Consider the following 22,713-nt stretch of genomic DNA (forward strand, 5'->3'; position numbering starts at 1 on the left):
ACCAGGAGGAAGCACCTGGATCCTGGCTTCGGATCAGCGTGGTGCGCTGGCTGCAGTGGCCATTGCGGGGTGAACTGACGGTAAAGGAAGACCTTTTTCCCTGTCTCTCTCTCTCACTATCCACTCTGCCTGTCCAAAAAAAAAAAAAAAAAAAAAAAAAGCAAGTCCGATGAAATTGAGCAATTTGGTTTGCTCATGAAAACAGTGCATTTTTAAAATCAAGTGTTCCAGGGGCCGGCGCCGTGGCTCACTTGACTAATCCTCCACCTGCAGCGCCAGCATACCATATGGGCACCGGGTTCTAGTCCTGGTTGCTCCTCTTCCAGTCCAGCTCTCTGCTGTGGCCCGGGAAGGCAGTGGAGGATGGCCCAAGTGCTTGAGCCCCTGCACCTGCATGGGAGACCGGGAGGAAGCACCCAGTTCCTGGCTTCAGATCAGCGCAGTGCCGGCCATAGCGGCCATTTGAGGAGTGAACCAACGGCAAAGGAAGACCTTTCTCTCTGTCTCTCTCTCTCACTGTCTAATTCTATCTGTCAAAAAAAAAAAAAAATCAAGTGTTCTAAATCCGCAATTTACACAAATAGTCACTTTGTATGGGATCTCAGTAAGAGTTAACAGGTGCAAGGAAAACAACAACGCATTCTAGGGCCACAGCATCAGAACTGCTTTCTTAGGAGAGAGTAGACAGACAGCAGGTGCTCCGTGGATCTGAGACGATCTTCAAGGGCAGGAGGGATGAGCAGGTAGAGGTCGATACTGCAGTCCTGATGATATTCAGCTTGTAACAACCGTAGAAAACGTCCAAGTGACAGCAAAGCCTCTTCAACAGCCAGCGAGGGGAGCCGAGCACTCTGGATGTTTGCAGTTCTCGCTCTTTGAAATATCTTTCAATATCAACAACTTGGAGAGGAGAGGGAAGCAGGAGAGCATGGACTACCGTGGTGCCTTGTACAGGTGGCACCAGGGTCTCTGGTTGAGCCTCTGGACAAAACCATCCCATGTAAACCTCAAAGAGGATTAATCCTCAAGGAGCCCTGTAATGAGACCTTAAAAGGCTGAACAACAGCAGCCGAGCACGAAGGCAGGCAGTCGCCCGCTCCCCAAAGTCTTGCTAGCAGAGTTACATCAAAGCAAACGGGTACCAGATAGCGGGCTTCCGCGTCAATCCCTTATCTCAGCTCCTGCGGACGCCGCGGCTGTGATTGTCTTGAACTGCCACCTGTCCCAGGCATCTTTGAAGGCAGCGCTAAGCCTCTGATGGATCTGACCTCCTTGAGCTGAGATCCTTTTATGTCTTTCTCCATTTTCTGCCCCGCGACATTCTTCCCCTGCCATGCACACGACATGAAACAAAGGCAGTTCTCACTCCTGACTCACTGTCCCTAGCCATTTGAGAGCAAAGGAAAACAATGTTCAGGATTATACTCCGCCCGTAATATGGACCGCCCTCAGGAGACAAGCCTCTTATTTTTGAGAGTCTAACCAGACGGCGCTGACGGGGAGGCGCTTTTCAACGGGGTTCAATGGAGCTGGGAGCCGAGATACGAAAGCTGCACATCGCCGATAACTTGAAGACACAGGGCTGGTCACACGGAACTCGATTAGCAGTCACGTGTTCCACCGAGGAGTACAAATATTAAAGTATTAATACAGGCTCACCGAAAAAGGGCAGGAACAAGCAAATGTCCCTAAAGCCGGTTCAATTTAAAAGGATTAAAAAAAAAAAAAAAAAAGGTGATGGGGGAAAGCAATATTAAAACACACATATACTGCAGGTGGGGAAAGTTGAAAACCCGAGATGGTGAAACAGTTCCCTGGGGGTCCATTCTCAGAAGCTGGGGGCCGCTGGCATTTCCACATCATACGGGGAGGAGGGGCAGTGTCTGTCCTCCCCTGGAAAGGCCTGCCATTTCAGGGGAGGGGAGGCGCACTGTCACGTTCATTCACTACAAGGTTCTCAACCATCTACCCATGAAGCCACAAACGTTTCATCTCCACAGATTCCTTCAACAACATTCAACTCTGTCCCTTTCTCATATCTAGTGAAATTCTAACACTCCTTGCCAACTGATTAGGAATGGTATTATTTTAATCCTTTGCCTGAGTTAACTAAAGATTTCAGGTATCATACAAGAATTTGGAAGACAGAACATCCTAACTTAAAAAAAAAAAAAAACAGGCAGAGAACAGTTTATCGGGGTGGGGATCTTGTGTTCTGCTGAGGGACACTGGATGTTTATAACATCACTCACGGGCCACACCAATTATCCTGCTGTAGATTTAATGACTTTCCAGTCCCACATGCAATTGCCTTGGTAGGACAAGACCAAATGATTTGGGCCTTAGACGGCCCACAGGCTGGATGTTCCCCACTCCCTGGTAGATGGCAAAAACCTAAAGAAAATTAAATAGAAACTATGGAAGCTACAGAGGCAACAGAGCTGGAACATCTGAGGAGCACATTTAAATCTGAGTTTCCTGGTAGCAAAAGGGAAAAGGGAAATAAAAATCCAGCTACATGATGATACGTCTCACACATCTTATATCCTAGTCGGAGAATACACCTCAGCTGAAGGCAGCCATCCCATAACCACCACCACAGCTCTCTCTGCTCGAGGTTCTGATCTCAGCTCCACACCCCACTCCCTCAGAAGAGTCAGCCTAAGCAGCCAGGCAGCTATAGCCTTCTTGGTTCTAACTCTTAGTCCTGCCTCGAGCCCAGAACATGGAAGACCTGACAGACAAACCCAGTGATGAGAATCCAGCCAGAGCCAGTCCACAACCCACCCACATCTCCTTGCACGCCCACACCCAGTGTGGCTTCATCAACTCTGGGCCTAAGTTCTTTGGACTCTGCATTTTTGGCTCTCCGTTTTCCACCAGCGTTCACCCACAGAGCTTTCTCTCTGATCGACAGCCTATCTTCCCACTTCCAACACAGCCCTCAACTGCAGGCAGCCCCTCGAGTAAGGAGCCCTTCCAGCTCGGGCAGGCGGGGCCGCGCAGTAGGCTCTCTGTGGAGACCACCTGCTTTACGCTCTTCTGTCCAGGCTAGGGTAAAGATGTCTTATCTGGAAGTACAGCTCAGTACACATTCCAGAAAGGGAGCACACTGACGCACACTTCATGTGAGGCAAAGAGCAGAGTTAGAATCCACCCCTACTCACCTCCCTCTTCTCATTGAAACCTGACTGTAAAATTGTGTGCAGACTGCAGTACTTCCCACACAGCGCCCTTGCATCTACACATCTCACTGAGCCCGACTCTGAAACAAGCCAGCTTCTACAGCAGAACAGCCTATTTTAATACAATGCTAACTTAAAATCTTTAAATCCTAATAATATTTGGGACAGGTGGAAAACACCTTTTGCAACTTAAAAGCAAGATAAATTCTATGTACTATGATCGATTTCCCCAAGATCATGATTTTTTAACAGTGGCGTGGGTGTGCAAAAAATGAAACAGGTTTAAAAAATACAAAGCAAGGTGCATTGAGCAATTAAAGTCTTCCGTAATGTACAACACAGAAATGAAAGCAAAGAAAACATACCTACATAGGAATACATATTCAGATGTTCAGAGATGATAAACTTTTCTACACAGCAAGTCTACAAGAAATGGGCACTCAATTAAGATAGAAATCACATGCTTCCTTTCATTCATGGTAGTTAACATACAGACACAGTATTAAAACACTTTTACCATTTTGTAAAAACAAAATAAAAAAGGAGGAAAGAAAAAAGAAATGGGGAAGGAGGGAGGGAGATGGGAAGGAAGAGAGGGAGGGAGGATGGGAAGTACCATTACATTCTCAGATCTGTACCTATGAACTATATTAAATCTGCTCTGAATACGCATATCACATTTGGATAACTGGAGGAATGGAGTGGATAAAAGATCTCAATCAATCTCTCCTTCTTTCTCTCTCTCTCTGCCTTTCAAATACATAAAATAAATAAATCAACATTTTTAAAAAATGCCTTTATCCCATATAAGAGTGCCTGGGTTCAGTCTAGATTTCTTTGCAGTGTTCCGAACACAACACACGTAGTCTATCATTTCCAGTTCAAGATGGCAGGCTGGGCAAACACATTTTTTGCCTCTGAAGATCCTTCTGAAATAAAATGATGGAAGTAGGTTTATGCTACAGACTTCTAGTAGTCTTATTTATATTAAACCATTCAATCCTCAAGACAAGATTATGAATTAAGTACTACTATCAGTCCCATTGTATGGATGAGAAAAGAGTGGCTCAGAAAGGCTAAGTAATTTGCTCATAGTCCTACTATCAGAAGTGAGGCAGTCCGGCTCTCAAGTCCATACCACTACTTACAGTGCCCAGAATCAATCCCTTCCCACTCTGCCATGTGGAGGACCCCGCCCTATTCCCCTCAAGGAAATCCTGCCAATGCACACACTTGGTCAGGAAGCTCTCGCTAAGGAAAGAGAAGTCTCCTTAGGCGTGGGCCAATAAGCCAACACAGCCATCCTTCCCCACGGCTTCAATGACGCCCAAGGGTCACTAGGCTTACGAGGGGATGGAGAACAGAATGATCAAAATCAACAAGAACAGCTAACCCTGGAAGACACTTCTGGAGAGTTTTCAGAAACTATTACATAGAACAGGCAAGAGCATGATGCTGAGAAAAAGCCACAATAAAAGAATTTTTGAGAGGCTCTTAGAAGTTAAAAATATGACTGCTGAATAAAAATATATTTGATAGCACCAACAAATGAAATCAAGGAAGTTTCCCAGACCCAAGATCCAAAAGGAAGGGGATGAAAAAAGTGAAGGAAACGTTAAGAAAGACAGAGCAAGACTAACATTCAAGTTGGCCGTCTGAGAAAGAGCAGAGCAAACAAGGTTGGCTCAAGTGTAAAGAGGTGGTAGACTAGAAATCACCCCCAGAGATAGAGAAGAAACCATCAAATTCGAATGGTGTACCAAATGATGGACAACAATGGATGAAACTCAAGTAAAACTTAAATTAAAAATATATCTAGGGACATGCTTTTAAACAACTAAGGGTAAAAAAAGATCCCCAAATTTCCAGAAAGGCAAAAGTAAGCCATCGACAAATCAAACAGGCATCACTTTTCATGTGCAACCTTGGACAGTAACAGAAATGCAGCAATGGCTTCAAAGATATCAGGGAGGAGAGGAGGGGAGCTTTTTAAATTAGAATTCCAGCTAAAATATCAAACAGAAACAAGAGGAAAATAAATGTTTTTTCATACATGGAAGGACTCAGAAAGTACACCCCTGTGTTGTTAGGAAATTGCTTGATAGATGCCAGTAAAATAAAGGAAGAAGCTAGGAATGACCATGTCATAAGAGGCTGGAAACAGTGGTTCCCAATGAGAAGGTGAGGAAGCGATGACCAGAACACAGTGTCCCAGAGAATGAAGTGCCCATGTGAGACGGGTGCTCTCCACTCAGTGCAAAGGCTGTGGACAGGGAAGTGGCAGGAGGGGGAGAGAGGGGAAGGCTATTACCTTAGTCAGATAATGGAGGGAAATGTAAACAACTAGCAGAAGGTAATCACAGGCTTGTAAAGCGATTATTAAAGCATAAGAGAAGACAGACCACGTGTTCCTAGTGCTGGACTCATCATCGTCATTGGATGACTTAGGAATTTAGAACCCTGGACCCACAGAGAAGCCAAGGAGACTCCACTGGAGAATTCCCACAGCAATAATGCTGCAGACACTGCTCTCATGTTCAACTTTTAAAGTCAGCCTACTGACTATGATGGAAGATATCACAAAGATATTAGCGACCTTGACACTGTAGCAGGAAAGCTGGGCTCCAGACACAGGCCAGGGATGACAGAGGGGAACCTCACATCATCTCTTTTGAAATGAAAAGATTAACTATGAAAAGTTGATGAACCAAAAACACAGGGGTTCAAGATAGCCTTTAAAGTTGTAAAAGTAGCCAATAACAAATAATCTTAATAATAAAATTACTGAAAGAAGAAGAGGATATAGTATTTGAAACTTAAAAGTCAACTTTTATTATGGAGGTCAATATACCAAAAAATAATATATTAAATATATTTAGGGCAAAAAATATCTAGAGTTGACGAGTCAGGAAATAAAGGCAGAAACACATTTTGGAGTTGTGATGGTTGTCCACCAAAAGAACCAAAACAGAAAGATGACAAGTGTCCTGGGGACAGGTTGGAGGAAGAAGAATGCGGCCACTGTGACTGTCCATCCTAAGGTCTTCAGTACTTTATGACTTGCTGAAGTGAGTATGTGTTACTTATAATTATAATTTTAATAAAAATACAATGACATGTTAAACTACAAAGACAGCCTCAAGCATTCTTTCTCTCTGGGTCTCTCCTTGGAGAAATAACAAATATTACAGAAAGCAAACACTCATCATCTATGAAAAAAACATGGTCTATGGAAAGCAAAACTGAAGCTTATACAAATCAGCTGCTACCTGACTTGGCTTTCTAGGTTTGGAATGTCACCCTTGGGGCGGAATCCTGGTTAACATTCCTGAGGACCAGAGGCTCACAGCCTCCCAAATCTCATTCCATTCTGGTATCCTCAGAAAATCCAATCTGGTCATTCAATAAAATCTGACATCACAGGACAGAGATAGCACTGCAAGAACAGGTTGCTTTAGCGAAGCATTTAGCACAGCATAATCTTGGGCAACAGTAAGCCCAGACGAGACAGAGACCCTAAAAGGCCCTGCGACATAAACTAAGCTTTATGGAACACGGAACACAAGTGAGCTTCACTTACCACCCAACCAGACTCATCCACTTTGCCTCCCTGCATCTCCTCTTATTCCACTGATACTGACACGGTACCCAAAACCTCAGCTACAAGGTCCAGGCACCCAAAGGCCACCTTCAATATTTCTAGAAGAAATACATTTTGAGGAATAAAGATGTAATTTTTAAAATAAAAACAAAATGTACATAAAAACAGATTCCCTCCTATCATCAGTCTATTTCAGGGAAAAGAGAACAAAGCTTCCTTGGCAAAACTGGACAGGCATCCAACCGAATCCAGGGACTCTGGAATAAATGAGCAGGTTCCCTAGGTCTCACACATTATTAGCCAAATAAGGAAAGGTAAGGATAGGGCACACTCCAGTGTTCGTGTTGCGACCCCTCCACATGGATGAACTTCCACAACTCAATCCGGGCAGCCTGCAGAGCTGCTCAGGGAGTCTGAACGTGGCCTCACTCCAAACTGCACGGCATCCCCTCCATACCCTGGGGGCGCAGGGCTCACAGGACAGAGGGGCTGCATCGTTGTCCTGTAGGATCTTGACTCTTCTTAGAAAAGGTGCCAATTGCCGCTTTTATATCTAGCTGTGCGAAAGGGCGCTTCTACTTGGAATCTTAATACTCTGGACAGAAAGCAGGAGGGAAAAACTATGTGCCTCAGAGTCGCGCTCACCTGTGCCTTGTGATGAGAGACACTGGGGAAGTTCTCAAGATGACAGCAGGAATGTGCCATCAAAGCATCAAGTCTCCACCATTACCAGCAAAAAGGGGGGAAATCATGTTTTTTAAGAGCATCCTTTCCAAAGAAGAACTATAGGGGGGAGTCTAAATTCTCTTCTGACAGGAATGGGGTAGGCAGTCCCAAGAGACCAGCACTTGCCGTGGCCGCCATGGGGCTACTCTACAGTCGTCAGTCTGAGCTCTGCGCTCCCCGACACAGAACACGTGGCCACTGATGTGAAATATTAACTCCCAATAACCAAGCATGAAAAGGACTCATGTGTCAGAAAAATCTAGTGCTGATGACCATAATTTGAACATTTCATACCCTTTGGGTGCTGTGAACCACCCAAAGATGTAGAAGAGGAAAAACATGTCTTCAGCAGCCTCTATGGTAAACAAAAATGCTAAGGGAAACGTGCATGCCTGCAAACCCCAGAAAACCCACTGCTTATGAGCTCATCAGATTTCAGGGGCAGGAGTGGCATGCTTCGCTAGACACGCGGGGAACACGCGGGTCTGAGAAACAGGTGAGAGGCAGAGAGGCCTCAGCACCGACGGCCGATCACGCACCGCCCTCAGACTACGACAGCACGCGCCAGCCACAACACAGAAAGGCCCTGACAGGTTTTTAGGGAGCAGTAAACTAGCATGCTTGGCTGAACTATTAGCCAAGGTCAGGACAAGCTAACGTGAAATGCGCCCCCTAAAAGGCTAAAATTCTGGGGGAGCATTCCAGAATGCAGTTCCGAACTCCTCATAAATTAATGAAAGTCACACATTAAAGTTAATAACAGCTGGAACGGATCAAGCGGAAAGAAAACGCAGCATCGGCATATGTGTTATGTGGATTTCTCAGAGTCCATAAATTTGATATTTGGAAGGAAGAAGGAAAATGTTAATTAGGAGAAATTTCATACTGGATTTAAATTTGCCATGGAGTCAAAAGATCTATTGTAAAATCCCCCTTGGAATCAGAAAACCCCTCAGCAGACCCATGTCCTGACTTTCATCTTGCTATTTTATACTTGTTGATATGTGACTTAATTGTTTTCATATGCTGTTTCATGCTTTCTCTCCTCAAAATATAAAACCAAGGGCCAGGCTCATACCTTTTATTCTACCTTGTGAGGAGCTCAATTAATGTTGGGGAAACCAACAGAAATGTGTAAGAAGCCATCTTCTGCATTCTCCAAGAGCGGTGTGTCAATTTCCCACAATTTTCAGACTATCCTAGTTAACAGGTATCTCAGGGGATCACTCTTTTTTAAAGATTTATTTATTTGTTTGAAAGGCACAGTTACAGAGAGGCAGAAAGAGAGAGCGAGAGCAAGCGCGTGAGAGAGATCAATCCAAGGACCTGGGCCATCTTCTACTGCTTTCCCAGGCCACAACAGAGAGCCAGATTGGAAGTGGAGCAGCCAGGACTTGAATTGGTGCTCATATGGGATGGTGGCACTGCAAGTAGAAGCTTTACCAGCCATGCCTCAGCGCCAGCCCCCACAGTCACTCTTAAAGACTCGACATCACCTTTTCTTATTTTCCATTACAGAGGGAGTTTTGTAACAATGCGTATCTCTAGCACACAGCCCCAGATACATCTCTCGTCAAATCAAGTCCCCTGAGACATAACTTCATACAGATAGGGGCTGACATCTCTCATTTGTCTTCAAAGCAAGCATCATTCCCACTTGCAGGTCCCTGATACAAAGGGATTCCACTGGTCTTCTCCTTGGTTGCCTTCCTAGATTGTCCACTCTGGGCTCTTTGTGGGAGTCTCATTCAACTTTAGGATCCATTCATCTGAGTCCCTGCTTAACGGGAGCCATACTCTCCTCAGCCTGCACTAGTCCTGCTATCTGTATGCAGCCCTTTCATCTTTCCTCCTGAAACATTCCTCCAGCTCCTTAATCACACTGAAGATCCTCTGAGTTTATCTGAGACACCAAAGCCAGGAGCTGATGCCCCGCGCACGTGTGTGCGACTGCTGGGCACCAAGATGTCTTAGTCCAGAAAAGCCTTCTCTCTCTCTCTCTCTCTCTCTCTCTCTCCTGCCCGCTTCCTGCCTCTCTCCCTCATAAATATTCCAAGTGTATTTATAAATAACTGGGCTGCTCTCTTCCTGCCACTTGCTATCATAGGAGACGGGGAGGCTGTTGTCCTGTACACGGCCACCTAGAGGGACAGGTGAGGGACCCCGCAGTGGTCTCTGTGAAGCTGAGGCTGCTGGTTCCAGACAAGGCCAAGGGAAGGTCCAATACTCTATTATGTGTGGGTGTGTGAAAACTCCAGTTACTTATACATGCTGTTCTGTAGAACTGTGAGTTCACTTCATGAATCAAGATCTCTGATCCAGACAGACAGCTACGTTCCCAAGGCCACTACACCAGTGAGAGAAGCCGCCACAAGGGCAATCTGGGAACATGGTGGGCAAGACAAAGCTCACAACCTGGGTGGAAAAGCTATGCTCACGGGGCCTCCTTCCCTCAGTTTTAAGACCATGGCTTGGCGTTCAGGGTCAGTACCAAGGGCAGAGTTCATGATCTCTGTGCACCTTAGTTCTGGGGTTTAGATGAAAACTCAATAAAATCATGGAATGATATTGTCAGCCCAGTGCCTGACACACAATACAAACCCTTCACATGAGCCTGCTGTGACGGCTATGGCTTTCTCAACACGTGTGTCCCCCAAACAGAGGGACACAGAGAGGACTGGGCAGTCTCTCCTCTTTGGGAAAGTATCAATGAATGAGATACTGCTCATCCTTTCCTATGTAGCAATGCCTGGATCCTGGGACCCACAGCGATATCAGTGACAGCATCTGCACTCCAAACCCATGCCTGGCGCCACTGGGAATGGTTGCAGAAGGGGTTTACTAGCGAGCCCCTTGCTGGACAATGCTCAAACCACCGGCTGCACAGCCAGGCCCTTGCGTAGACCTGGGCTGTCACTTTGGAGTCTCCTCAGCTATGGGGTATGGGTGACAGAGCTGAGCTCTGGAGCTCAAATTTTGTTTCAGTCACTTTCCAACCTTGTAATAAAGGAGGCAACTTCCTTAGCCTTCTTGAGCCTCAATTTCTTTCTATGTCAAAAGGGAACATCATGACAACCACTCATGAGGATGCTATGGGATGTTAATGAGTTCAAGACAAAGCCCATGGCATAGAACATGGCACAGAGAAAGAGGGCCACGTGGCCACTGCAGCACCGTGGGCCGAGTCCCCTCCTGAGTGCCTTCCACCCCAGCCTGAGAGTCACTGTGCATCAGCAGCCACAGTGACCATCCGGAAACGAAAACCAAATCCCATTACTCTTCCCATCAGCTTTTTGTGGGCCGACAAGACCTGCCCCCAACTCGTCTTGTGCCCTGCTAAGCCTCCCACCCACTAGCCCTCTCTCTGCCCCTGGATTCTGCAAAACTCTTCTAGTGCAAGGCTCTCCCAGGGCTGGTTTCTCTTTGACATTCAGTATTAACTAAAGACATCTCCCGAGGGAGACTCCCAAACCCCCACTGCCCTGCAACCCACTCTTGGGCCCAGTCCCTTCCCCCCACCAGGTCACTGCCTTGTCGTCCTCACAGCACCACCTACTCTGTCTTGCTTCAGTCTCCACCCAGGTGTGTGGGCTGTGTCTCCCCAGACCCAATGTCAGCTTTGAGAGCAAGGATCTGATTTGTGTTGGCAAAGACAGGCACCAAGGGACCTAGAATAGTGTCTGACTCACAGAGAGCTCTCAAATATGCATGGAGTTTTTGAATGAGAACAGATACCATGCATCATTTACCCCCTGTGGAGAGACTTGCAGCAGGTCACATTAGAGGTATGACCACAGGGCTGGGCCCCGAGGGGTGCTCAGGTGCGTCTAACAGTTCATTCATTGTCTGTCCACGTTGTCAATCTGTGGCAATGTGAGGGACGCATACAACATTTAAACCACCACTAAGGATGAAAGACAAGGCTATATAAAAATGCATGTGACTGAGACATGTACTTATGCACACATGCGCACACACACACACAGAGGATCTTCAAAAAGTTCATGGAAAATGCATACTATGTAAAAACTCTACATCGGTTTGTTTCTTGCATCAAAACATTTTTTAATTCCATTTCCCCCCACAAACTTTTTAAAGCACCCTCCAATATACATTACATATAGAATTAAAATGAAGGTCTGGCCAAAAGGGTGGATCTACTCGGTCAGGTTTCTGGAGCCAAGTGGGATGTGGTGCACAGAGGCAGAGCTGGAGCAGGTCAGAGACCCTCTGGCTGGGAGGCAGGCCTCAGGAAAGCTACCACATTGTGCTGCTCCCTCCTACCTCCTGCAGGGGGGCAGGGAGGCAGGGAGAAAGGGAATTTGAAATCCTGCCCAATTTGAGAGCAGGCTTATTCCCCAAGAGGAAATCAAAAGAAGAGGTGGTATTTGTTAGCCCCTCCCCCCGCCCCCATGTGCTTCTCTGAATTACCTAGGAAACAGGCGCCTCCTTTTCTGCACTCACAAGTCAGCAGCACAATCAGGATGCAGATGTGGGTCCCCCCAGTGGAGGTAAACACCCAGCTGCCTAGAGTGGGCTCCATCGGACCTATACAATGTCCACTGATTAGGTCTGCAGCCCCCTGCAGAGGGGGCACGCGTGTGTCTCCTCCTCCAGGGTCCCCCATGGCTTCCAAGGCTCCTTCAATGGAGCTGGGTTGCAGCCCACTCCACTAATGCAAGTCTTTGTTCTCACTCTCCCCTGGCGGTCTTAGCCACTGGATTTCCCAGCTGAATTTCACTTTGTTATTTCTGGCCCCCATCTTCAACCTCATCATGGTCCCATTGCTCAATTTCTCAAGCTTGACTGATGTGAGGGGATTTGGGAGCTTTCCAGCAAATTAAAACTGAGATTTTTTTTTCTCATTGTGAACATTATATTTTGAAGTTCGAATGTGTCTGGGCACAGGACACTCTGAATTCATCAGAAATAAGGTCATGTTTATTTCCTGTGTTGGGAATTTGCAGTGGTTGATCAAGAACTTGTAGTTGTTGGGACTACCTAACACACAAACACACAACAGCTCACAGCAGGAGAAGCAGACAGGGGTTTTCTTGTCTTCAAGGGAAAAGCTGACACCCCCTCTGCCACACACACACACACAGAAGAACACAGCAGCCACACTGGGGAGTCCAGGAGGGGCGCCAACACCAGGAATCACACATTGGCACATCCACAGGCGGTGGTGAAACAAACTGCAACAGAGACGCTCTGGGGATGAAATCAGTCTGGGAATTGCCTTGGACTCAAACCAGAAGAGGTGCAAACAGCTAGCTCCCCAGGGAGCCTGCCTGCCTACACCTGTCCAGCCCTGTCTCCCACCTGGCCCGGCAGGTGTCAGGTCTTCCTTTGGCCTCCAAGCCTCTGCACATGTTCCTCTTCACCTAGGTTACCCTTTCTTCCCTCTTGGCCACAAGGCTTAGTTCACACATCCTCTTCCAGGAAGCCTTCTGGATTACCAAGTTTGGGTCGGGAAGGTCTCTCACCTGCTGTTTCTTCTTTTTCCTTTTTTTTTTTTTTTTGTAGATGTGTTTATTTATTTGAGAATCAGAATTACAAGGAGAGAGAGAGAGACATCTTTCACCCACAGGTTCTCTCCCCCAGTGGCTGCAGTGACCAGGATGAGGCCAAGGCAAGCAAGGAGCCTGGAACTCCATCTGAGTCAGAAGTGGAGCAGCAGGGACTTGAACCAGCACCTTATGGAATGCTGACATTGCAGGCAGTGGCTTAACCCACTGCACCACAACACCAGCCCCTGTCTGCCTCTTCTGACGCCTCCTTTGTATTGCCCTTTTGCAGACTTACCTGTTTGTCTCACTAGCCCCAAGTTCCACACAAACTTGGACATGTCCATTTTCATCAACACTGCTCAGTGCTTCAGGACACTTGATAGCACAGGCTCAATTAACAAACGACTGACAGAAAAGATCAAAAAGAGGAATAGCTGAATGAATCCAAAGGAATATTCCTTTACTTTGTTCTAAGTAGAAGAAAATCATCAAAAACTGAAGTTAAGAAAAAGCCAACGAGAAGGAAAGACACCAAGAAGATGAGAACAAGTCATTTTAGGACAGACCAAAGCAGATACTCAAACGTTTAAAGAACTGAGGAAGTGGGACATTTTTCAGAGTATGTGAGAATCCAAACTGTACCAGAAGACAGGGACAAACGAGCCATAAAACGCTAGATCGGTTACTCTACATCAACCCAACTGTGAAAGGCACCAAGAGAGAAAATCAAGGCCTTTCACTAAGAAGTAAGAAGACACAGCACAAATTTATAGGTACAAGATCAAGAAAGCTGCAGCAGGACTGGAGATGCAGCCTTCAAGAAACATCAAAGGTTACATTCTTTAATTATACAAGAAAAAGGAGGAGGGCCAAGGATAATGCTGCCTCTATTAGAAATCAGGAGGGAAAGCCGTTAGCAGACGGCTGGGCAACGGCAGGATGTGCTGTGCTGCTCATGTTGCATTCCAGAAGAACGGGGGAAGGAAGGGAAAAGGGACAGGAGACAGAGAGGAAAGACAAATAAAACCAGCAAATACCGCTGTTTGGGTGTGTGCCCAATTAGAAAAGGAAGATAATTCTAGGGAATCTTGAAACAACTGGATTTATGATTCTAACTTGAGTTGTAGAAGGGGGTCCACATTTAACATGGATTGCATACACACTGGGGCACAAACATGAATTTGGAACGATGCTACCAAATTCACGAAGTACAAAGATGGCCAGATAAATCACTGAAATTTGGAAAAGGGTAAACAAGCATCATGCTCCCCTTAACCATAGGAAGAATACTCAGCTACTCCACTGTGTATGTCACATGAGAAAGGTGGTCCTCCTGTGCTAATCTCACAGCATTTAAAATCAGGGCTTGGGAGCAGATGTTCAGTCTAATGGTTAAAATGTCAGGTTGGGACACTGTATGCCTTATGAGAGTGCCTAGGTTCAAGTATGGGCTCTTCTCCTGATTCCAGCATCCTGATAATGTAGACAGAGGTGATGGTGCAAGTAGTTGGATCCCTGCCACCCATGTGGGAGACCTGGATTGAGTTTCTGGCTCCTGGCTACAGCCTGATCCTGCCCACACTACTTCATGCCTTCGGGGAATAAACTAATGGTTGGAAATCTCTTTCTTCCTCTCTCTCTCTCTCTCTCTCTGCCCCACAAATAAAATAATAAAAATAAATTTAAAAAAATGAGGAAACGAAAGTGCTTATTAAAGTCTGTGAGTAAACCTCCCACCTATTGCAAAGAACCACGGGCCATCTCTTACAAGAACCCTGGCACCTTAAAAAGCACCATGTATGTGTGGAAGCAAAGACTTTCGATAATTTCAAAGAGTACATTTTATAAATGCGTAAAATTACCCAGAATACTTGGTACTCTCAGAATGGAGTGGATGGCTAAGGTCAGGTCAGAGGCTGTGTATAGGGAAGTATCATGTCCTTCCCCACTGCCCACTCACTGCCCCTGATGGGCAGGCTGCAGACCAAGGGTGAGCGGAACTTCATCTAGGGGTGTGGCTGTGGCCACATCCAAGAGCTCCTAACTTCTCTGCCCCATGGTAGCATGCATGAGCCCCCCAGTGGCAGTAGCCCTCCCAGTCCCACCCTTGGAAAGTCTGGTGGACATAAAAGCTAAGTCCTGCCCTTGGACTAAATGCACTGTTCTGAAGGAGATCAAGCCACTGGATATGGACAACACAAGAAGTGGCCGTGAGATGATGAAAGGTGAGAATGGAATGATCCTTTCGTGTCCAGGGCAGAAAACACCCTGGAAGGTGGCACTTAAAGACGACTTTCACCTTGAAAAAGAAGTAGGAACTTCATAAGGAAGACAGCAAAGAACTAGTCCAGGAGCACCAGGTCATGTGCATGAGGTGACAAGGGCAGGCCAGCACCTGAGCCTGCAGTGGGTCCGTGAGAGCCAGATTTGCCCACAGAAGAGGGAGGCAGCGTGAGAGAGGGCAGGACCGGCTCCCGACAGCTCAGCAAGCGTTTCTCTCCAGAAGGCACAGCCTCCCCGGCCTCTTCACTCTCCTCCTCACTTGCGTGGTCTTCAAGCTTCTCACAATCCCTTCTAAGAAGCCTGTTCCTAAAACTCCTGGGTGAAATCAATTTTTCCAAATGCTGCTTTTCTTACTGGTGGCTCCCGACTGCACTCAGAGTCTCCCAATACAGAGATAAGCAGTATCCCAGTCACACCGTGCACAAGAGTCATCAGGACTCACAGGCAAGGGTCACCTCTGGAACCCTACGAATCATGCCCAAGTTTCTATCAAGTCATTCAAGGTTACCTGGCATTGTGGCTCCTTAACAGTGTAGGGAAATGGCTCATTTTTTTTTTTTTTTAATCTTACATTACCATTGGATGTTGAAAGTAAGTCAGGCTGTTTTACTGTATTTCTAAGAGAAAAACAAGCATATGCTGGGAGCTACACTTCAGCTCACAAATAACAGTTTTGAGAAGGTTCATAGAGTTGTTCAGGTCTCCTCACTCCAGCTCCCCCTGCAAGCCAACACTAATAGCCGAGGAAGCAAGACACCTAGCAGAGCCCCTAGAATATGACCCAACATCAGTCTTTCTGGTGAAACAATCTAATTTTCAAGGGGAAAAAAAAATCCCATTCCTGATCAGTTCATCTGCTGTTCTCCAAAGAGGCAAAAGACAGTCTTGATGAGAATGGAACTAAGTGTTCAGGGAACTGTCACTGCCTTTGCAGTTTGGTCAACACCAAACTGTTCGTTTGTGCCTTGTAGGCATTTTCATCTCTCACAGCCTCAAGTTGACACTCTGATGGGAAGAGAAATGTGAGCAGGTGCACCTATTAAATATGTAAAATCCATATCTTCTCTTCTACTCAGAAGATGTATTTCTAAGGGATGTGGGAAGTTGCCTAATATAAAGACAGACAGGTAGGGGAAAAGATCTTGCATCATGCATTTTTTTTTTTAGCATGCAAGAATGTAAAAGTAGGCTCAGCACCAACAGCTTTCTGCCAAAAATAATGCAAGCCAATTAAAAATTCAGTTTCTTTTCGTGACGCTAATTCATCAGGTTTTGCTAATTAGCAACTAATAGTTCTGTCCTGTGAGCTGGGGAGCAGAAGGAGGCATACCAGTGGTATGTTTTCAATCAAAGCATTTGCATGGAGGAATGAATCATATTTTCCATGAAGGATCACTGCTTGGGAGCTGTTGGGGGTAGAAGAAAAGCAGTCTTCACAGAACCATAAAACTGTAAAAGAGACCTGAACTTTTCGAAAAGGAGGCATTTTTTCTGCGCCCTTTAACAAAGCCAGCAGGGGCCCTCTATGACATGACTAGTGAATCAAGAAACTTCACACAAAGCTCCCTGCAGGAATGGGTAGAAAAGTAGAGTCCTCGCAGTCACACGGAAGACAAGGAAACACATGTTTTCTGTAAAAGGGAAGAAAATAAAAGTTGAGTGTCCGTTGGGGTACAGGAATGCTTGAACTATTATGTCACCTACCTTTGCAAGTTTATAAAAGAATCAATGCATGGGAGTAAATGAAAGCAGGGGGTGATGGTAGCTTGAAATATTTGGTGATAGACGCAGCAGCAGCAGAAAAAATTGCTGAGAAATCTTTGGGCGGTGGATGGGGGTGCCTACTCTGACCAGTATGAGATCAGGTCTCCAAATCCAGCCTCTCCCAGTCTCCCACATTCTAAAGCGCCAGTGATCCTGTAGCCGAGAAACTGTCAGCACCACACTGTGTCTGAGCCAGGCAACTTGAACGTCGATGGCTACCTCGATGGCTACCCTTCGTGAGAGAATACCACCCCTCAGCCCCCTGTGAGGGTTTTATTCCAAACATATGTTGCGAATGTTTGAAGTGCCCGCTATCCCTGGGCTTTCTTTTTTCTTTTCTTTTCTTTTTTTTTTTTTTAAGTCAAACCCACAAAAACCTAAACTACTTTGAATTCTGCCTAAGTACAATTTGTGAAGATGCAACATAGCATACTCAAGTATAATAAAATCTTGTGCAATAAAAATCTTACAGATGTCCTTCTGAAGGGAAAAAGAAATGATTTACCCTTTTCCGGTCTTACAGGAAGACTGCCCACACTTTAGGAATACAAACTTAGTATATATAGAAGCACAAATTAGGCATCTTGGGAAGGCTACATTTTCCAACCACAGAGAAATGCAGGGATTGCTGCGGATGCTCACACTGCCAGCCACACTGGCTGGAAGAGCCTTTCCTCTCCAGCACCAGCAGAGCTGGCAAACAGCTCAAGAGAAAGAGGAATGGCCCAAAAAGATGGTTCTGGACTTCAGGTCACCCAAGGGTAATGCACTTGTGTTACAGGCAGTGCCATGGACCTAAGACTAGTTTTGACCACAGGGTAAACAAATGTGATCGCAATGTTATGTCTCATTTTAAAATGAGGGTACTTTTCACCATACGCTAAAATGTTCTTAGAAAATGTATCACTCTTCTATCTCACACTGGCTTTGCCTGGATAGTTAAATCTATGTGAGGTAGACAGATTTTATTATAAAGCATCTAAGAAAAACTTGTAATTGCAGAAGATGAAGTAACTCAACAGCATTCTAGAAAAAGTAAAGCCATCCTGTCTGACTCCAGGGTTTAAGTTAGAGTACCTTTAAATTATTTCATATGAATAAATAATACCATGCCTTCTGCATGTATTGGTTTGTATTTGTTCCATAAAACATTTTCTTCTAATAATTTAAAATGCTAAGCTTTCTCAGATTCTTGCAAAATTTCACAATTTCTTCACTTAGAAAATATACATTGAGGGGCCGGTGCTGTGGCACAGCAGGTAAAGCCACAGCCTGCAGTGCTGGCATCCCATATGGGCACTGGTTTGAGTCCCAGCTGCTCCACTTCTGATCCAGCTCTCTGCTATAGCCTGGGAAAGTAACAAAAGATGGCCCAAGTGCTTGGTCCCTTGCACCCACTTGGGAGACCTGGAAGAAGCTCCTGGCTCCTGGCTTTGGATCGGCGCCGTTCCAGCTGTTGCAGCCATCTATGAAGTGAATAGGGGATGAAAGATCTCTCTCTCTCTCTCTGCCTCTGCCTCTCAAATAAATAAATAAATCCTTATTAAAAAAAAAAAAGAAAACATATATCAAGTCAGTGTGCTGAGGTTCAGAGAGAAAGGATTGTGTTCAGGATGCCACAGCAGAGAGTTCTAACCACGTGAAGCCCTTTCCAAAGGCTTACAGCTCATTCCATCCCCAATCTGTGCTTATAGAACATGCTGGTCTCACCAAGTCAGGTGACTGGTCTGACAGAAAAAAAGCTGATCTTCACTGAACCAAACACAACTACACCACGAAGAAACAACTCAGCTTGGACAGCAAGCTCATCTCATGATGATGAGGAGGGGGGGAGGGGGAGAGGAAGAGGAGGAAGAGGAGGAAGAGGAACAGAGGAGAAAAACTACCTGAACCATTTTGAGATACTATGTGCCAAGGGATTTTACTAAATGTTTTCTTTGCATTATTATATGTAATTCTCACAGGAACACCATGGAGCAGGCAGTCATCATCCCATGATTTGAAAATAAGAACATGATTCTTAGAGGGGTCAAAACACTTGGTCACTGTCACAGACAGATGTGACAAAGCTAGAAATTGAACCCAAATTCCAGGAGTCCTGAACCAATCCACTAGGACTCCCTGTCTCCATTAACCATGTAATGATGTAATGTATTTGTGACCAATGTAGGGATGGTAGGTCAAAATCACATCTGGTATTTGGTTACAGATAAGAGTTCACACAGTTTATAAGTTATCACATAATGTTAACATTGATTTGAATGAAACAGTGAGAAAATATGAAGGTTTAACCAAATGTTCAAAACAGAGAAACAAGAATGAATCCAAATCCCAGTAAGAGCTCTGCAGTGCGCAATACTAGCTAATGTTACACTGGAGGTCCAGGAGATGGGTCACGACAATCACGAAAGGGGACAGGGTTCCAGGTGTGGAGAGCTCAGCCACTCCAGTGACCAGCAGAGGCTTCAATGGGGAAACCGTTAAAACAAACGAACCAAGAACAAGCTGCAAGCTGAATGGCACACAGAGAACGCTAACGGTTATCGGTCCCACAGCCAAAGAAGAAGTACTCATCAGCTGTCCTGACTAATTAAATACCCCACTAATTAGTGGGCATCTGGAAAAGAAAAGAAAACATAAATCGTCACATGAGATGGGAAAAGTTTGTGTTCACACACAAGGACCACAACAATGCACACAGAGACAGCTGTGGCTCAGAATCTAGATGCAATGTTCTTAATGGGGCTAAGTGTTCCATCGGAGAAATTAAGGAACTTTAAAAAGTTGGAAAATGGAATTAAAAGATACATTTATTTTGGTGTAAAAATTTTTGTAATTGCAGCTAGTTTTTTCATAATATGCATTTTCCATGAAATTTTCAGAACCCCTCACATGCATGGATTTCAAAATGCCTGCACCCAAATAACTTATCTTTTAATTCTACTTTTTCCATAGGCTTGCTTTAGTACCTTTGTATAAATAAATCTAGGAAGGGCGTATGGACGATTCCTCACGTTTTCTGCCTGGATGACGTCTAAAAGAGACTCACATACAAAATCACAATATAGAAAACTCACGGATGTGCTCAGACACGATTTAAACTTCCATTCCTCCAGGAAAAGAAAAATTAAACAAAAAATGAAAGCTTCGAATGGGGGAAAGGAAAGCAACCTGCCAAGTCGGTCTCTGCTCATTTCTATATGAATGGAAACAACGTCTACTGCACTATGGCTGATGAGCACTTTTTGAGAAGTTGGAGCCTCTTAAAAAAAAAAAAAAAAAAACCTTGGAAGAATTCATAAAACTTTTCCTTCCCTGCTTCTGATCACTTTATTTTTTAAAATGGTCTCTCCACTTAAAAACTAACGTGTCTTCCGTTTTGTCCAACAATATAATCTGGTTGGGGGGGAGCAGTGGCTGAGTCTGAGGCTGTGCGAGACCCTTTGATCTGATGAGTGAGCAAGCCAACTAATGAAGGGATGAAATTAGCTTTTATCCTGGGCACTTTCTTGAGCAAAAAAACATGCACTAATCAGCTGTCCTCGCTAATCAGTCATCTGGCTAATGACCTTTTGCCTTAAAACACTAAAATTTCTGAATGATGTGGAAAAAGGGAAACACAAACCAGTCCCCCTCTCTGGGGCTCCAGGGATCATCTGGAGCCGGAGCCGGGAAGGTTAGATGGCAAGTCTGAATCCTGGCAAGGTGATAAATCTGTAATCAAGAGCTGCGAGCTTTGGCACCTCAATATGAACTTCATTAGCCCACAACCAACATGCATTTCTTTCTTTCTTTCTTTTTTTTTTTTTTTAACTAGAAACAGGCCAGAAATAAACCCAACCCCTATATATTTTCCTTTAGACTCAGCCTTTGGAGAACAGCATCATACACTCATGTTCGGAGTGCTAGTTAATTTCTTAAACTTTACTAGTGCTGGAAAAGAGCGTCCAAGGTTTCTGGCATGCTGGTTAAAAAGAAATGTCGTGCGCACAGAAAACTCTCCCACATTAAAGAATTTAGCCCTGGTTTGTTTTAACAAAGCAGTAAACAGGGTACCGGGCAAAATCATTAAATCAGAAAGCATTACAATGTGAATAGCTGCCGAGGAGGAATTCTAACGCAGCCCCGCTTTCATAATTCCCCAGCATCAGCCAACCTTCCTCCTGCGGCCTCTACTTGGATGAACAAATGTGGATCTGGGTCCCAGGAAAGGTCCGAGTGGACTCACCACAAGTGAAGCCCATTCCTAGAGGCGGCCGGCCCTGCAGAGCCTGATGCTGCATGCAGATGTAAGAAAATGTGTTTAAGAATCGACAGGAAGGAGAAGAAAAGTGGAAAGAAAAAATGAAACATTTCTATCAATGACATGAGTAGATCATTCAACACACACACACACACACACACACACGGCCTTCCCTGGGGCTCCAGGAACACGCGCCTACTGGCAGGAAGCACTTACGGTAGTGGGGCTCCATGTAGCCGTTCCTGGGGTCCATGGCGAACACCGTGCCGCGGTAAGGCACCGAGGGCTCTGCCAGGTGTGGTAGGGACCCATGGACCTCCTTCTTGATCAGCGAGGCCCTCTCCTCACTGGATGTCGAAGGCTCCTCACTGATTTTGCTGAGCCCTTGCACAGTCTGTGGCTGCATAGTGATTGCGTTTCTCCTCTCTCTGTGATAGGTCTGTCCAGGACTTTCATCCTCTAAAGAAGGAAGGGAAATGAAAGACTCAGTAAGCCACTTGGAGGAGCAATTAAAAAACAGTCGTCAATTAGGTCTCCCTCTCCATCCCTCCCAGACCAAGATCATGGCTACTCTGAAAGCGACACACCTGTGATGGGATATTTGCAAGACAAAACTGCCTATGAGTGGAGGTCCCACTTCCACAGAGAAGGACAGGGAGAAGGAGAGCAGGAAATGAGCCTGGTAAACTGAGGCTGGGGCCAGCAAACGACCCTCGCCAGCCCACAGGTGAGTGCCAGGGAGCCTCTGCCTCACGGGCCTGCCAGTCTCCTGCAGGTTCCATGGAAAGTTCTGCATAGACAGGGCTGTGCAGCTTGTCTCTGTGCCTGGGGGAAGGCGGAGTCCAGCTGCTCAGAGAGGCTCAAGGCGGCTCCAGAGGCCACAGGACTTTGGTCCTCAGAAGATGACCTACTAGAAAGTGTTCTAAAGCTTTTGGGGGCTTTATTTTTTCAAGTCAGATCTGTAAGCCATCAAGAAATTTAACAGAGCCCAAAATGGAAGAGAAAACCCACTGGCAACAAGAGATAAAGGTGCCAATCACAGAAGCCTACGGGGCCTCTTGTAGGACAGTTCCTGTTCTCTCACTATACAAACCTGGGACGGACGTCAGCGGAAAACTGAGAGTGGAACACAAGGGTGAGGGCTCTGTGGGTGAGGAAGAAGGTGTCAGTGCTGTTGGTGTCTATGAATGATCTACCGGGGGTCCATGCATTATTCCAAACATGCACGAAACAGCTTGATGAAATTCCACGTATCCTTGGAATTCTAGCTCCTTAATACTTCAGTCCCCTTTGATCTATAGGAACTTTGCATCTATCCACCATAGTTCTCAGCAAATGTGATTGGCTGACCTCGCTATAATAGCAGATCAAAGAAGTGATGCATAAAATTAAACCAACTGG

At 45.6% G+C, this 22,713-nt stretch overlaps 1 protein-coding gene across 3 annotated transcripts in view; it reads right to left on the minus strand.

Moving 5' to 3' along the window:
- Positions 1–22,713, minus strand: part of GLI3 (GLI family zinc finger 3) — a 279,339-nt gene that overhangs the window by 165,185 nt on the left and 91,441 nt on the right. For 2 of the 3 annotated variants that reach the window (XM_062179472.1, XM_062179473.1), the window contains exon 3: positions 21,529–21,771. The exons of the other annotated variant lie outside the window; for it this stretch is intronic. In XM_062179472.1, coding sequence (XP_062035456.1) covers positions 21,529–21,771 — 243 coding nt within the window. The remainder of the gene's footprint in view (positions 1–21,528; positions 21,772–22,713) is intronic. 3 annotated transcript variants of the gene reach the window in all.

The sequence above is a fragment of the Lepus europaeus genome, chromosome 20 (genome assembly GCF_033115175.1).
Source record: "Lepus europaeus isolate LE1 chromosome 20, mLepTim1.pri, whole genome shotgun sequence".
Lineage (NCBI taxonomy): Eukaryota > Metazoa > Chordata > Mammalia > Lagomorpha > Leporidae > Lepus > Lepus europaeus.